The following is an 18,197-nucleotide window of genomic DNA, read 5'->3' as shown; positions in this document are numbered from 1 at the left end:
TTGCAGGGTTTGTTAAAAAGATTATGTATTAGAGCTAGTTTAAATTAGATCATTTCAATGTTTAGCTAGCATAATAAATTACTGGCAAAATAAAATAAATATCCCATTCTGCAGAATAACGTAATATGTTCATCTTTGGAAATTGAAATATTTGGCATCCTTCTTTGTGGACACTTCCCAGACAGAATACTGTGAGGTTAAAAAAATGCAGTGTATTGAGACCTCATTTTCCTTTATATCTGTCTAAACCCAGCGTTATTGCTGTCTGACCCAAAGTGTTAAGTGAGAACACTGATTTACAGCTCTGAAAAAGACTATTTTAGCCCCGTATTTGACACAGGGAAAGCTGAGGTTTGGAGGGAGGTGTTTTTAAATCCATAGTTTGCTCTGGTGTATACAGAGAAATACAGTTATGGAAGTGTTATATAACAATATTTCTTTGTCTGAATATGAACATGAAAGTTTTTTTTTTCTCTCCTTTGTTGGCCTTTCTCTTGGGAGAGCAGGTCTCACTCTTTGGTCCATCTCCAGCTCTCCAGAGTTTCACTTACAGAAGGCAGGCTAAGCCGCTTGGTACAGCCCAAGTCTGTGCTGACATGAAGCTTGCAGGGGAATTTTGCTTACTGAACAAATTTACAAAAAGTGTTGAAATGGCAGGCTTCCAATAAAGAAATCCTATATATTTTTTGAAGAATTGGATACCTGAGAAGAGATTTAGATCAGGGATGTGTTTTTAAGCTAATCCACTATCATGCTTAAGCCATCATTAATACCGGTGATGGGAAGATTAACCGGTTTTCATCGATCCACGGACATTCACGTGATTAAGACAGTTTTAAATATCTGTGATTTATAAAGGAAAATTTTAATTACACCGGATTTTACCTCAGTGTATCGGTTAAATTTGATATTAATGTACAAATGCAAATAAATAAATAAATAAATAAATAAATAAATAAATAAATAGAAGAATTGTTGACCAACAAGCACTTCCTTTAGACCGGAAGAGGACGAAGCTGTGCGGGTTGGCGCGCGCGCTTAATTACCACAACAAACATGGCGGAGCAAGCGGAACCGATATATTCACCGCCACACACATGGCTTTTACAAGAGAAACGGAGAAATGGAATCAGCGTGGGAGACCCCTATCAGTTCATCGTCTTCAGAGGCAGATCACGTCGTTCTTCTTCCTTCAGCGCCACGCATGGTGAGACTAGCGTTTCATCACTTTTTAGCGGATATTTGGCTATTAATATCCGCTGTGCAAAAACCATAACTGATGCTGTATACCCCTTGCTGGTTTTTGTGTGTGTCTGGAAATTTTGCGCATTCGCACAACGCTGGAGGGCATAAAGACTATGCTACCCATAGCCGCGCTGTCGCGGTAGAACATTTCCGTGAACTAAATGAAACTTGGAGATGTAGGTATTATTGATTCAGTGCAGTGGGCCAGAGCAAAGGGAAAATAACGCAGAAGAATAACTCAAAACCACTGGTATTCTTCATTTCCCTCGCTCTCAGTGTCGGCTAGGCTGCACGCAGACCAGTTGCCATAGCAACTGACAACACGACGCTATATTATGTTTCAGGAGTCAATGCCAAAAAACACTCAAACATTTCCCACGCAAAGATTATATGATTATTAATAAATTATTAAAATTTGAATTGCTTCATTCATTTTTATTAATAAAAAATATTTAAACAAATATATTTTTCAGCTAAGTTCATTTAAATCGAGAGGCATCTTGATGAGGGCGTAAATCCTATATAATTGAATCGTTGGTTGATGAGGATGTTAAATATATCGGATGATCGTAGCTTGCAAATCCAGACATGTATCGTATCGGGTAGAGATCAGAGATTCCCACCCCTACTAAAACTATATATTTAATACAACAAATAGAAAAATAGACAATTAGATAAATTGGTTGCAAATGATTCATTTTTAAAAATGAGTCATGATAAAGCTACTGTCAGAGAAAGTGTTTGTGTGTGAAACAAACCCAAGTACATCTCTGTATGAGAATTTTGCTCTCTATTTTTTCCAAGTATAAAACATTTGTTTGAATGCAAGGCAAAGAGGTTGTTAAGGGAGTGAGAGAGACAAGCTTTAGATTTACAGTTGGAGAACTGCGGTATTTCTAGTGTGAGATAATGCCACTGCTATTAGAGATAGTTTTTTTTTTTTTTTTTCAAATGTAACACATTTTTGTCAGAAGTGCCATTAAGTGGGTAGGGTGCTGTATTCAGTGTGTACCAGATGCAGTGTGTGGCGGAGCTTATAAAAGCTTAGATGCAGTGTTTTGGTCCGTGGGGGTAAATGGGAAAGGGATGTTGAAAATCAGAAAGCAGATCATGCGAGTTCAGTTTTAATCCACAGTGATAGCATGGACCAAAACTGAATGCTCATTTTGGGGTGCGAGTGTGCATCTTTGCATAAAAACCTCAAGTCAGGGGTTTTTACTTACGCAGGTTTTCTAATTCAAATCCACTGAGAAAATAGTCGGTTGAGCTTTGTAACTGAAGAGCTTAGCAATTGTTTTCAAAGCTACGCTTTGTACATGTTTTTATGTTGACTCTAACTTCTTTTGTTCTATGTATTTTGATGTGAAAGATTTAGCTTGTAGCAATGTGCCTTCTAGGCCAGGAAGTTCTCAAGGGACTTTCTGCTTAAATGAAGGTTGACTATATTACTAATAAAAAAACCCAGTCCTGTAAATAGAAATCGTCAACATGCTATCGCTATGTGATATAGACAAATTTAGATAATATTAAACATCACAGCTTATAGTCTAATTTCTGTTTGAACAACCTGTTTCTTCCACACTTGTAACAACCGAGACATTTTTTTTTTTTCTTTTTCGCTCTGGCTCTGTAACAGCTGCTCCACTGAAGGTCATGCCTGGCCATAAACCGCAACAGTTATAAATGGCTTGCAAGCGTTTTTTTGTGGAAAGATGGAGGTGATAGGAGCAGATAGACGGCAATTGAAACAAAGCAAATTGAGGAGAGAGAAAGATCAAAGCAGGGAACGATAGTTACGATGAATAAAAGGGCTTTAAAAGATCAAAAGTGTTCACTCTGTCTTTTTGCCCACATTACTGCCCCGGGAGGAGAATTTTCCCCGTCCAAATTCGACAAAGTGAGTCACCCGTTTTCCTCAAGGTTGACCAAAGTGCATATAATTGCAAGATTTGTCTGTATCTCAGCATCGTCTATGTGTCTGTTATTCTCAAGTTCTCCTAACCCCACTGCACCAGTGAATAATAACCTCTAATTAAACATTGTGGTTGATTAAGCAGGCCTAAGAGTCTCTCTACCCATATAGGACTGAGACAACACACAAATTAAAGAGCCAGGAGCTTTTCAGGCTTCAGTGGAATAATTGGTGAAATAATATTGAAGCTTTATGGGTGTGATCGTCACAGTTTGGGGTTTTTTATTAAGAGCAACTAAGGAAACAGATATTTATTTAGTGAGTCATAAAGGTTTTTGAGGGATGAATGCAGGGCTGGATGCAAGCTTGGTTAAATTGCTGCTTTTGATCAAATAAGTGCAGGCACATATGAGAGTACGTTTCCACTCTATCAATTAAATAGCAATTGAAATGCAAAAATGTAAGCCCATGACTCTTGAGAATAGAGGTGTGTAATTTTAATAAGCAGTACAAGCAGAAGGAAATGCAATTAAAAAATCCTGCGTACACTTGGGCAGCGTTACCAAGGTAAACGAAGAAAAAAGAGGTCAATGCGGTAGAACTGAAAGTAAAGTGGTTGACAAAAAATAGACCATGTTACCAAAACATGTGTGAGGAAGTTTTTATATCTACATCTAGATGTAAAATGAAAATAAATGAATTTTAATTTTACATAAATGTCAGCCATTAGACACCAGAGACATTGACAACATGACAGATTTACCAAGAACGTAGCCCTTCCCTACCAATGGAAAAGCGAGGCAGACATCTTTATTTCTTTGTTGTAAGTTTCAATATTCAAAACCAAGTCTTTGACCCTTAAGTCAGTAATGGATTGATTTCACCAAATGTGTGTTTCTTGTGCATTTACTGCTGCCATTTCCAGTTATTTTCGTTTTTAAGTATTTATTTTTCTTCTTCAGCCTCCTCAGTCGCAGGTACAATGCAGTCTATCAACCGATATCCCTCATGACAAACACCAAGAGACTTGAACGCCTTCTGCTAAAGCCGAAGATCGACTCCCTGAACTTGAGGGAGCATTTCACCTTCCTCTAGCAGAGAACATTTGCTCTGGGATCTGGAGGAGCTATTTGGCTTCCCTCCTGCTACCCAGTTGGGAATGACTCCCAGTGTGGACTTGAGGGGCCAGCCTTAAGACATCAGGAGTCGCCGTCGACGGTGTTTGTGTTGTTCCACAGCAGCCATGTACACTGCAAACCGGATCAGGGTAGCTGATTACAGCCTGAAATGGGATCCAGCTCCCCTTTGTGCCACAAATGACGACACAGAGACGTGGTCATAAGCCTTCTTTACACAAAACACATGTAGACTGGGCATTACATTTCCATTCAAAAACAGGGGCAAATATGCAAATTGTTATTGAATTTTAGTATTTTCATACTTTTGACAGTGTTACGGCGATACACCTGATTTGCGTGCCGATGAGCAGCATATGCAACCTTTATCGTAGTCCAGCACTCCAACTAATCGGCGTTCCCTCAGAGACTGTCTTGTGTCCTGGACCCCCATTAAAACTAACCATAGCAGTGTCATGGTTGTTAAAGAGAACACAATTAGAGGAGACATTAACAATGAAAATTAATTTCCTGTCATGCCCTCCCTGGACTATCAGCCATTGTTGCTTGAAAACACCCAGCGACCGCCTTCTCTGGAGTTTTTTTTTTTTCTTCTTCTTCTTTCCCTACCCTGCTTTTTTTAGTGGGACTGTTGCTTTTATGGATGTGCTGAATTTTCTATCAGGTTGCAGAGTAAATGTTGTGCGTGCCATTCTCTGTGAGATAAACTGCTACTCTTTACTGACCAAATCAAGGTGGTTTGAGAAGGAGATTTAGTGAACCATCGCTTTTCTCTTCTCTCTCAGTAACTAATTGACAACACCCTTTCTGCCTGCTCATTTCTCTCACCTGCGGTGTCCTTCCTCTATGTCCCCATGACGACACACCGCAGGCCACATTCTCTGACAGAAAGAGTAATTGAGCATATTCCTCTTTAGCACAACACAGACTAGAAGGAGTTGGGGAATGGCGGGGGGGGGATGCAGATTCTAAGAGAGAGTGATGTAAAATCAGCGTGAAAGAACGAGCAGGAAGAAAGTAGAACGATTGGAGGGGGGGGGTTGGGGTTGTACCGAGCGAAGAGACGGATGAACGTTTGAAATGCGAGGCAGTGTCCAGTCTAAAAAGGGAGAGAGCGTAAACTGGGGATAAAAGAAAAGCTTTCTCGCGCGTACATGAAAATTTTACAGCCGCGTTCTTTCCACTTGAGCATCACTCGGGAGTGGACATCTGCAGAGACCACCAGTTTGATGGCTGAATATTTGAACGATGCTTTGGAGCTATAGAGATGACTCACTTTATTTCCAACTAATTTAAATATTAAAATATATAAATATTGCAACAACAGGGCTGTAATAAAAAAAATGCCTCTGTGTATTTTTCTTTTCTTTTGAATATGATCTTAATAAGACCTGTTTTAGAATAGAATAGAATAGAACTGAATTATTCTGCCTCCATCTGTCAGAAGACTTGGGGATTCTCTGGCTAATTTATTGAAAGCAGATCTCACAAGTATGTAAGATAACGCCACTTCTTTGTGGAAAAAAAGTTATTATTAAATCTCTGATCTTGCTTCCGTCTGATAACCTTTTAATGTGCTGTACAGGTGAGCATCACCAATTTCACCCTCTCCCTCTTTCTTCAGTCAACAGACGCTTGCGTTTAGTAGTACTGAAGCATGTGGCTCTCCATGTGACTTCTCTCCTGATAAAACCAGACTTTCACACTTTGTTATCTTTTATTCGCAACTTAATTACCACCAGCAGTCTGACATTGGGCCAGGTACCAAAGGATTTAAGCAGGCAATTTTTCATCTTCAAATTTGGGCTAGACCAGACCTGTCTCTAAGTTGCTCTGACTAAAACACCGGAAAAGATTGCTTACCCCCAATTGAAGGACCTTCAGATACATTTATTCTCTTTTTTTTTATTTTATTTTTTTTATGCTACATCATTTTGAGCTTATTTAAAAGTAAAGAAAGCTCTGCTTGTTTAGATTTTTTTCTGGCTAAAGAGAAACCCATGCTAAAATAAAGTGACTTGTGGTTGTGTGGACTGGAGTCCTCAGTTTTTAGACAAAAATGGGATTTTTCATTTATGGAAGCAATCATTAATTTGACTATTTGTAGTATGCTGTGCCTTGTAGGTGGTTAACTGCGCTGCATTGATTGGTCAATTAGTACTTCAAGAACAACATCAAATTGGATTTTAGAGGAGATTAAAACTATTTGTCCTTTGCACGTAGTACTCAAGACTATATCAGGATGTTTATTCTTGCTAGATGTTTACTCATCATGTACACAAATTTCATTAACTTAGTAATTTTTCATAATGCATTGGTGCATTTTTTCCATGATCAAACATCTACATAAACATAAACAACTACAATTGTTGAGTACTGCTGATATTTTCTATTTCACAGCAGAAAAAATATGAAATTGATCTGCATCAAACCTGTTTTCATTAGAGAAAATCCCGACAAGTTGACTCTTTCAACAGGACCCTCTTAAGATATTGTCTTTTTTTTTTTTTTTTTTTTTTTACACAGCAACCAAACAGTTCTTCACCAGTTCTGCTGCCCAGCCCCGGAGGCCCCTGAGGCAGAGACCTCCACTGCCTGTGTCCCCAGGTAAGACGATTTCCCCTCCCCAGTGACATCTTCACAAATGTTTTGATTTTCACCTTTATTTACGTTCCGTTTGTAAGATCCTTTTCTCAACTGCGGCCTCTTCTCATGCATCCTGTTAGTAGCAGTGCTTCAGTAGCTAAACCCTTGTCCAGTCAGCTGCCTCAGAATCGGTGTCTAAAGTTGAAGTGGTTGTAAACGCTTCCAGGTCTTGCCAGGAGGAAAAGCCCGAGTTCTCTCGCCTTCGACGGATTCAGATTTCGAAAGGGTTTTGTGCTTCTAAATTAAAAAAAAAAAAAAAAATACAATGCATTCCATAAAATTTCTTTAAAGTTTTCACAATTATTCACTTTTAGGCCATTTAAAAAATTCCGCGTGCAGTTAGATGCGAGTATTGTCTTGGCATTTTTAGACAGAGCTGGCTGCTTGCTCGCCTTCCACTTTTGTTTACACAAGTGCAGTCCACCTACCGAGTTTCGCTGGAAATTATAGCATTCAACCAGCCAAGGCACATCAATAGCAATTAAGCCGTTCACCCGAAAATGGTTTGTTTGTCGCAGACTTCGGTTTTTCATAGAATTGCTTTGCTGCATTGTTCGAGCTTGGCAGAGGACAGCGGATAAGCAAACACACTTGGATAGCAAATCATAGCCCCTGCAATGCTGGACACAATAAGTGGCAAAAGGGCTGCAGACCGACAAACGCTGATGCAGACGCTCTTTAAACAAACTTATTGGTCTGCAAGGTGTGGAGGCAGCTGCAAAAAATAAAAAAGTTATTTTAAAACCTGCTCAGATCAAAACTCAAAATGTGTTTATTACACATTCATATCATGTGTACATAAACATTTAAGCTATTTTAAGTCTTGGAATTGATCAAAAACCAATCACACAATTTTGAAATCAATCTGAAGGATCAGTTCTCAACCTTTCCATTAAGTCATCAATTCTTCTAGATGAGGTTAGTAAAAAGAGGGCAGATCAATAAAACCTATAAGACAAAATGGCTACTGTAATCCAAAAAAAAAAGAAAACGTCTCCAAAATATCTTTGATTCCTTTTTCTTATTCGTTCAAGAGGTCAGGCTTGCAATCTTTTAAAGCGAAGGTCTGGCATAGTTATTATTTGGCTTTTAGCCACATGAATTAACTTACTTGCATACATTCTCATAGTATATTGGACAGAGTGTGCTTTAAAACTAGTACAGCAGCAGAAAGGGAGGAGAATAAGAAATCTAGAACCAAAGGGAAATTTAAAATAATTTTTTTTCATTTGTTTTTAGGTTCTAATGTTTGTAAGAGCTGAGAAGCATTAACTTAGAGTTTTAGGACTCTAATGTCTTTTAGGATGTAGAAAAAGAGAAACATAAACTGAGGAGTGGAGCACCTTAATCCAGCCATAGGATTTAAACAAGAGCAAAATAGAAATAGAAATAGCCTTTATTGTCCCTCATTGGGGAAATTCTGGTGTGCCAGCAGCAAAATGACAGGAAAGTTGGAGCACGTAAATTTACACAAAAATGCGATTATTAAAACAGAGCTTGGTATATAATACTATACAGAAAGTAAATGCACAAAATAAGAAAATAATGTGGAGTTATTAGAAATAGCAAAGACTAAAAAAAGCAAACAAATGAGAAATGAGTTGGATAATTTCAAAAATTTACAAAATGTGCTTGTGTGACTGCAGGTTGTCATCAGATTTCTTTACTTAAAAAAAAAAAAAATCAGTAAGAGAAAAACGTTTCCTCCCTCCCTTTAACCCTTGTGCGTGCAAGGACTGAGGCAACCGTAGATGACTATGGCGAATGATACGACTTTTATGTGTGTGGGGTCGGTTGGACCCCATTTCTACATTCAAGGGTTAAAAATGGGGAGCAGGTGTTCCCATTGTTCAGGCGTCTTCTCTAGACCTACCGGTAATGTCGGCATGAAAGGTTACGAAAGAAAGTGTGAGGCAGGGAAAGTTTGAGGAGACCACGTCAAATCCGAGGTGTTCCTCTGCACCGCACCAATCAAAAATGTGTCGCTCTTAACGGCTCATTTGCGCGGAAGGTGATTTCGAGATAGATGAGACGTGAAGGATGTAAAGTCGCGGATCAATCGGAGTTTATCGAGTCGAACTTTGCTTGATAAAGAGTGTGTCGGGCTGTTATTTTGTCTAATTGTCTTGTGCTCTGAAGGCCACTAACAAAGGCTTCAAGCAAAGAGCACAGCACAAGGTCCTCTGTAACTTTCAAGACTTTAAAACGTCCCCCTGGCAACCTCTGAAGCAAACCACTTCAAAGCCGGACCCCCTGGGGCTGAGACAGAAAGCAGCTTGTGGTTTTTTGTCTTTTTTTTTTTGTTTGTTTTCTTTTTTTTTGTTCTTGTTGCGTCTTATCTCTTTTTTAGAAAGCTGTATTCTGTTCAGGTTGATTTTCTGTATTTCCGCATTGTTGTCAGTAATTGGTTGATCATCCTTTCACGTGGCATCCCCCACATCCCAGCAACATAACTCCACACAGCAACCCCTCCCTCCCTCCCCACCACCCTTCTCGCCTCATTGCATCCGTCATCACTCATGCTCACTCCATTCGGGCTTGTCTCCACAACATTGTCACACTGATTCCAAAAAAACAAAAAAAAAGAAAAAAGTGCAATACTTCCATGTCGGTAAAGTCTACTAATATGTGTTAAGACTGTCATAGTGCATCAGTGTGTGTAGAATAGGGTCCTTCCCATGTTGGAAACTTGGTGAGCCTTCTTGTTGACACATGTAATGCATTTGTGTTCATGTGAAAAACAAACAAACCAAAAAAAAAAAACGTATCATGTTGCATGCTTTGGCTTGGCAGTAATCAGGCATCCTGTAGCTCCCTGTCTTATTTGTTTGTGTGAGTGTTAAGTGTGTGTTTGTGCCGTGTGTCACTGCAGTGAACATGGCATGCAGTAAACGATTGAATATACAGCGCCTTGCAGACGTGTTGCTGTTACTTTGGACACATTTCCCATTTTGTCACAATACGACCACAAACTCTGATGTGTTTTTAATTGAGATTTTACGTGAAAAATCACCACAAAATAATAACGCATAGATGGAAAGTGAAGAAGAATACTTTTTTTTCTCCATGATTATCAATCAGTCAAATTTTACTTGTATAACATTTCAGCAACAAGGCATTTCAAAGTGATTTACATAATAACAAACACAAAAACACAAAGTCATGCAACATAGAATCAACAATCAAAACTGTGTGCCATTGTTAAATTCGTGAATGATTACGTTTCAAATACAAATGCAAGTAGTCTTTGATCTAAACCTGTGTGTGCAGGGTTGTTAACCTGCTGGAAGATGAACCTCCATCCCAGCCTAAACTCTCCCGAAGCCTCTAAAAGGTTTTTCCACCCGTAATTAAACTCCATCCATCTTCCCGTCACATTTGACCGGCTTCCTGGTCCCCGGATGAAGAAAAAATATCACAACACGATGCTGCAGCCACTGTTTTTCACCGCAGAGATCGTGATGTGTCTGATTAACGTACGCTGTGTAATCTCCAAGGGTTTTACAGAACAGCTGTGGATAATCTATCAAGATTTTATCGGGAAAATGTTTGTAGAATTGTGCACTATTTTCCTTCAACATCAAAAGTATGCTCTGTTTTGGGTTGGTCTTTCACATAAAACTTAAAATATATTGAGCTTTATGGTTGCATAGTAAAAAAACGGAAAAAAATCCAAATGCTATCAACGCTTTTGCAAGGCACTGTAGTTAAGGAATACATATAACACTGTAACAGATCATCAAGGCCAGATTGAACAAAATCTTGAGATATTTTACCAACTTGTTTTGGTACTTGTGCAGAAGTTTTGAATGTTTTCACAGGGCAAATCTCTGAATTAGCATATAAAAGACTTCCTTGCGTTTTTCACAAATACCGACTTAAATTTTATGCTAATACAATTTTAAAATGAGCCATAGAAATGATGCATAGTGCATGATTTCCATAAATGCTTTTGCTGAATTTGCAAACTAGCAAAGCCTCAATAAATGTGTAGTTGTTCTAAATTGAATTTGAGCCCTATTTTCATTTGAAAATAACATTTGGGATTATCATTGATTGACAGTTGATGCTAGGTAGTGTTGGTAACTTCTTGCATACTGAATAATATATGGGTGTTGAGGTTTGATTGACTTGTGAATGCAAGAAAACATGTAATGCATAGGATTCAGAACATGTATAAAAACTGGATTGATCCTGTTGTCCGGCAGAACTGAAATATTTCATGCTGAACTAGGCCTCATTAACATAAAGAGAGAGCTCAACACCACTGCTGTTTTAGCACGTAACAAAACCTTCTTTCTCTCACTGGACGACAATATGTCAGAGAGATTGCAGTCATGATGACGTTTCATTTGCACTGCTGCTTCTGCCTCGAATAATTTCAGCCTCCGTGTCAACAGGGGTCAGTTCGGTAAAGGGCAAAACTGGGAGCTGCAAGCAAAAGCCCGCTGCTCCGGTCGCCATGCTGCTTTTGGTAAACACCTGAGTTTTTGTCCTTTTGTTTTGTTGGATTAGTTAGAAACAGAAAAAAGGACCCAACTTGGTATGTGGGAAATCATTAAAAAGAGGGGAAAGTTTGAGCTGAAAAGAGAGGAGTCAGGTTTATGCTGTCACATATAATGAGCACCCAGAGGAGGCCGAAAGCTCATCAGGGTCACCATCGCCAGGTCTAAAACGGGCGCCAGAGGGTTTGGAGACAGTGGCGGATTTGTATCCCGGCACATAACATCACATCTATAATCGCGGATAGAGTTGGCTGATTGTCTGAGATGGCTACCGCCTTTCAATTACTTGTGTGAGCCATCGTCTGCTGTGCTCTGCTTCGTTTGCACACGGGAGTTCTTTGTTACCTTCATAAGACCGCTCGGGAGCCGGGGCTCAGCTTTCTGCTTTGCAGCAAAAACAGAAGTGCTGCAGTCGACAAACAAGAGACCAGAAACCTAATAAAAGGAGGGGGAATTTTATTTTTTTTAAATATATATATATACATATATATTCAAGCACAATAACAGTACATTAAATGAGTCAGAAGGATTAATGGTAGATGGTTAACATGTAGAAATACTGCATTTGTGTTTTTTTTATATACAGTTTAGTTTTTAAGAAATAATAGTACCATTTAAAAGTAATTTTTTTCAGTAGCTTATTCACTAAGTGAAACGTATATCTATATCTATGTATCTATATCTATTCGGATATCTTTCCTTAAATTGTTTTCCCTATTGTTCAAATATGACATTGACACAGATCACCAGATTATTGAATCCACTCTTCAAAATGGAAAAAAAAAATCGCAGAAGATGCTATAAAGTTATAACCTTATAACTTTATAGCTTTATAGCTAAAGTGTATTTATATTCATAAATCAGCTAGAACAAAATACCGCAAACTAACCAGATCTGTGGTCAGAGCAGTAATGAAAGCTGTAAAACAACTAAAACTTGGACAAACCAATCTAGAATATGACCCAAGTTTATCTCGCCATCTTAACAAAAGTGGTTGTTGTTCAGCTTGGTGTTCCTCTAGTTATTTTGAGAGTTGAAAATGTTCGGTTTGACCTTGGAGAGTCAGAGAAATATGCAAACAGCGGAAAGCTAAGAACTTGCAACCTTGGTGGGTGTCTGGTCTCTGGGATCTTAAAACTGAACTTCCTGAAAGGTAATGAGCAGACTAGCTGGAGCGTAATAATAATGAGCTCATGTTGCAGGGTTTCTGCAGCCTTTTAAAATGTAAAAGACTCTGATTTTTAATCTGCTCAAATTGGGTCCCTTTTTTTTTTGTTTTGTTTGTTTTTTTAATGGAAATTTTCAGACTTGCTCTGTAAACTTGGGAGCTCAAACAATGCAGTGACTTGAGTGAAAGATCATTCAAGTGAGCGGCCTTAGATGCTAGAGCTCGTTAAGATTTTTATGCTTCTGCTTTTCTTTTTAGGTTACATTATATGCAGGTAAAATTTTCCTCGGTTCTGACTCAGTCTAGTCCTCTGACTCCCTCTGTGATGACGGCATTGTGATGTTGTTTTTAGTATTTTTTTTTAGGGCACATAGTTAAATATAAACTGTCCAGTCAGCCTTTGGCAGGTGTTGGCTCCCACTCTGGGCATGATGCTTGATCCTGTCAAAGATTCAGCTGCCAAACGTTTCACTCTTTCCCCTCAGCAGGTCCCAAAAAGACTGACATGTTGCTCATCATTTCAGACCCCTTAAAATTAGCCCTCCTGTGGTGCTCCTAACCAAATGCCTCACACACGCACATACCAGCGCATTAATTAGCTATCCTATGCTAATTAGCATACACAACCTGCCATTTAGCTCCGTAGAAAGGAAATTAGCTTGCAACGTCACGAAGCTTCATCTTCATAAGCACATCGTTTTTTTTTTTTAGGCTTTTTTTTTTTTTTTTTTTGATGATGTCCTCAATTGCTGCTAAGGCATCCATCCAAAAGTTGCATTTAAGCACATGATTACAATTTAAAGCTAGCCATTTTATGACGAAGTGTAAAAATGCTAAAAGGCAGGAGAGTAAGAGGTGTGTTTTTCAGCAACTGTTTGAATTATGACTTGAGAGAAACATAAAAAGAAAGACAAAACATTTGGGGTGTAGCCAGATCCGGTTTAAGAGACTGAGGTCATAACATCCTTGATCATAAATACTGCTAAAACGGATTCTCGGCCACCCACTCAGGGAACAAAGTGGAAAGAATTATGGCATTTCTGTTGGTAATGAATTCACCCCTAGCTGTGCTGTGACTCCTTGCCATGTCACCCGTTTCTATAATTAATCACTGGATTTGATATTAAACTGACATAATTATTGGAGTCCTGCAGCTTGAAGTGGCCTGAATAAGGACTTTATAGTTTATGTCCAAGTAAAAAGAAAAAGGAAAACCATAGTATTTGAAAAAAACAAAACAAAACAAATCCCTCAGTTTTTTCCTCAGGGGAGTACAAAAAGTAGTGGTGTACAAAATTTGTCCAATTTCGCTTTTTCACAAAGTGACAAAAAAACCCCCAAACAAACAAACAAACAAAAAAGTCAAATAACTAACTTTCAGTGTTTTTTCCTGTTCTATTACAGCACCAAACCTATGGCTTCTTTTTAGACAAATGAACAGGTTCAAATTGACTGACTTGTTTAATTTGTTGGGTAAGAAGAAAAAAAACAAGAAATCCACTCCATTGATGGTTTGCTCTAGAAATGAAAGAAACATGTAAAGTGAAGAAGAAAATAAAGTTTGGTCAGACACAGAGAACCAAAATTTCCCCTTGCCTTTCTTAGGGAAATCCTTTATTCTAGCAAAGTTTTAAGGATCATCCTGAACTGATTTAGTGGATGTCGTTATTCAAGGTTAGCTCTGAGTCGAAAAGCGACACCAGTGTTTCTTGCAGCCTCTTTGATTTTTAGCTAATGATATTCAAAATGTATTTATTTATTTTTTACCAAAAGCAATTACTTTTTTATTTTATGAAGTAAGCTGAGCGAAATTCTGACTGATTCGCTTGTTGATTTAGTGAACGACTCGGTGACTGTAATGAACACGCAGTGGCATAGTGATAAAGTGTTGCGTCATCAGGATACATGACACGACATGAAGTTTGATCACTACAGTCTCAAGAGCTTCTGGAAAATAACTTGATTAAGGGAAATAGTTACTATCTGCAATATTTTAGGGAGATAAAAGCAAGAAAACATCACAGGAACATATAAAGGCAGATCATAAACATGCTCTTTCAAAGATATATAATTTATTTTAGAAATTGATGATGGTTTGAGATGCACAGGAGACATAACCTGAGACTTGTTGGCCATGAAGTTAAATTTTAGTTCCATATGTTTCCTGTTTGCTGAATGGTTATTTTAAGCTTTTTTTTTTAAGTAGCTTGAATACCTCAGCAAAGTATTGTATTACTGAAGCATTTTGTTCACCGCTTTAAGGTGCGCAGCAGCAACACGTGTTATCCGACTAACTTGTTATAAAGTACAAAACACCCTATGCTCTTCTTCCTCCCTCCATCCGTCTCACCTGTGCATCTGAGAATTGAATTTCACGAGCGATACCCCCGGCCACAGTTCCCTTCAACTCTTTGTTCCATAATTTAATACTTGCTGCCTGTCTATGCTTTTCCCTGCAATGAATGTTGTGGCGCTGGCCGTCACGCTGCCTCATCTGGAGGAAGTGACCTTGGTCGCTGGCTGTTTTGTTGTCACGATAACGGGAAGCACAGAAGAAAAGAACGCATACGGGTTTTTGAATATAGAGAGATTGCCTGTTTTTCTTTCCTCTTCTGCCATGACCTAAAAAGCTGCAGAACCAGACGAAGCAAAAGTTTGTTTTATTTCTATCGTCATCTTCTATTGGGCCTTTAGGGTTAGGCTCCAACCTATCAGAGAAGCACGATCAACATCATTATCCTCTGGGGTCCCACCATTCAGCTGATTTTTTTTTTTGTTTGTTTGTTTTTGTTTCTGGTTATTTCCATCAAAACACGTTCTTTGGGACTCATGTAGCCTAAATTCATCCAAATATTTGAAACCTCTACAGGGAACGAATAAGAAAGGAGCTTTAAAGAATGTGGGAGCTTGGGGTGGTTTCTAATTAAATCGATGCCTTGAACTAATTTATTTTCACCCTAAGGTCTCTTTTATGCAAGACAGCCAAAGCAGAGCAGCGACGGGCACATCTGCGCTTCCTTCACTGGCTCGTTTCTTTATACGCATGAGAGAAGAAGCTATATAGGCAATGTACAAAGAGGACTGCCAGGCCATGCTATATTCCTGCAAGTCAGCTACTGCTGCTTCTGTGTTCAAAAGCTTGTCTCAGTATTGTGAAATAAGAGGCAGATGTTACAGCCGGGAAAAGAACCAGTGAACACGTCCAACCAATAAACCCCCATGCATACAAAAAAAAAAAAAAATCAAAACAATCAGTAAATGAAGTTGCATGTAATAAAGTGGAATGACACGCTCACCAACATTTCTTAAGTAGTTTTGTTGTTATTGACAGACTAAAGACGGTATTGAGACAGTATTCTCACTTATCGCTCAGGTTTGATTTTGACACATTGTGCACATAAACAATCTCTAAATCTTTTTGAGCTCTTGAGGAGCTTCTCTCTGTACACTCTGATCTTCAGTTCTCCCCACAGGTTTCCATTTGGATCCAAGTCAAGTTATTGACTCGCCGTTATATATGTATTTTCCTCTGAAATAGCTTGAGCTTCCTTGGCTGTGTGTCTGGAATCAATGTTCATCTCAAGATTCTTCTTCATCTTCAGCTTCTTTTCAAGAATTTCTCAGTCACTTTCTCAGGTTATTCTTCCTACAGTAACGTTGTATGTTCAAAGGCAGCCTCACGCCGTTATGTTCCCACCACCAAACGTTGGAGCTTACAGTTTCTGGGATGATTCGCGGTGACAGTCATCCTTCTCCAGTCTACAGTCACGTCAAAAATGTTACATTTTTGGTCTTGAATGATCAGATTTTTTTCTCTCCCAGTGCATTATTGAGCATGCAAAAATGTTTTGCAGAAATCTTGTGAATATTTGGTTGAAGGTGATTATGTCCTTAATACTTCTGCATTTGGCCAAAACATTTGTGCATCTTCATGTTCATTTATTAAGTGAAACACAATACATAGATTACACACAGATTAATGTCTTAAAGCCTTTATTTCTGGTGATTATGATGATTTTCTGCTTGTAGTAAATAAAGACACAACGTTTGAGTTTAGAATATTAAAAAAAATTAATACAGAAATATTGGCTTAATGAAAAGCATGTTTAATACCTGCTAAAATGTTATCTCTAAAAGGTACTTTTTATCTGATAAACAAGACTGATTGGAATGCATATTCTAATAGAGTCCACAATCAGCCATACTTTTACTTTCGAGTATTAAAAAAAATGGTAATTTTTGTCTTCTTTTACACACACACACGTACACATACACACACAGCTGTGGAAGGAAGTATATTCAAAGAAGACTGTGAAGATTGCACACATAAAAACCAGTGTATTAGTCAGGAGTATGAGTCAGCCAGGCAGAGTGGTTGTATAAGGTATTCTGTGGTGCTAAAGGACAATCAGGTTAAGAAAGAAAGTCTTTAATGATGCCACTGTGATAAGTTATCACTGCTTGAGGCTTGTTTCAGATTTTGTCAGCCTGCAGGGTTTAAAAGAAATTGCCACAGCGCCTGCTATGTTTGCCATTATGAATATTTTTAAAAGCTTCCCTAATACAATATAATAAAACCTTCCTTTGGGTATATTCCAACCCAGCCAGTCTTCTTACAGAATTGAATTTCTGAACATGTTTTATCACATTATTATATAAAGCAAGGTGAATAATGACTTCCATCATTTCTGAGAATTGCCTCTCTTGTCCTTGCAGACACGGCAACAGAAGGCCACAGTATTTCCTGAGATATGCAGCTATAACGCCTATTATCCGGCAACAACATTCTCCGCAGCTATTTTGGTGAAAAATCTCGGGAATGAATCTACATTTTTTTCCCCCTGCTCCTCTCATGTGTTCAACCTTTTTCAAAGGAAAAAACTACCAGTTTGTGGTGCTCTTTTCTCTCAGCCTTAGCACAGATCTTTTACCTTTGTAGATCAACCCTGCGCTCTGGTTGCGAGCAGCTCTTGAGTTTTCAGATAACAAAGATTTAGAATACAGTGGCAAATCTCTCCGAAAGATGGGATTGCATTTCTGTTTCCCTCCTTTTGCTCCTTTCTCCCACCGTCTTTAATGGTTCACCGTCTTATTAGTTTCCATCATCTCTGAGGCCCCTGAGTGCCCATAGCTCCAGTCTGCGGCCCGGTCAATAGCTCAACTCACGTCTGAATATGGGGCGATAAAATGTCCCCAGTGTGTAGGCGAATGTATGAGACAGAATCAGCCAAGACAAAAGACGGAGCATAACGTTATGGGATAAATATCCATTCCCTTCATGTAGCTGACCCTCTATCTAAATTGCCCAGAGCTCCAACGACCAATAAAATAAGATGGCTTCTCTGGACAGCAGGGGGTGCTCATGAGAACCAGAAGCTCCAAGCAGTCACAACATCTGTCTGCCCACATGACTGCACATGTTGTCCTGACCTTTACGCTTATGGCCATTTGCCCGTGATTTCATCACATGTCCCCCATCCAATTAGTCAACTTTAATCTCATAGTTAAGCTGTAAAGAAGTAAATGATGGCGGTTTTAGAAAAAAAAGAAAGAAACACACACACACACACAGTCTGCATCTTTAT

General features: G+C 38.7%; 1 protein-coding gene across 3 annotated transcripts in view; it reads left to right on the top strand.

Annotated features, from left to right (window-relative positions):
• Nucleotides 1–18,197, top strand: part of iqsec3a (IQ motif and Sec7 domain ArfGEF 3a) — an 84,887-nt gene that overhangs the window by 13,377 nt on the left and 53,313 nt on the right. For 2 of the 3 annotated variants that reach the window (XM_007564046.2, XM_007564047.2), the window contains exon 2: nucleotides 6,820–6,900. In XM_007564046.2, coding sequence (XP_007564108.1) covers nucleotides 6,820–6,900 — 81 coding nt within the window. Of the gene's footprint in view, nucleotides 1–1,118; nucleotides 1,208–6,819; nucleotides 6,901–18,197 lie in introns of those variants that run through there. The other variant, XM_016677364.1, reaches the window with a different exon arrangement.

The sequence above is a fragment of the Poecilia formosa genome, unplaced genomic scaffold (genome assembly GCF_000485575.1).
Source record: "Poecilia formosa unplaced genomic scaffold, Poecilia_formosa-5.1.2 Scaffold154, whole genome shotgun sequence".
NCBI lineage: Eukaryota > Metazoa > Chordata > Actinopteri > Cyprinodontiformes > Poeciliidae > Poecilia > Poecilia formosa.
This window is presented reverse-complemented; position numbering and strand designations above follow the sequence as displayed.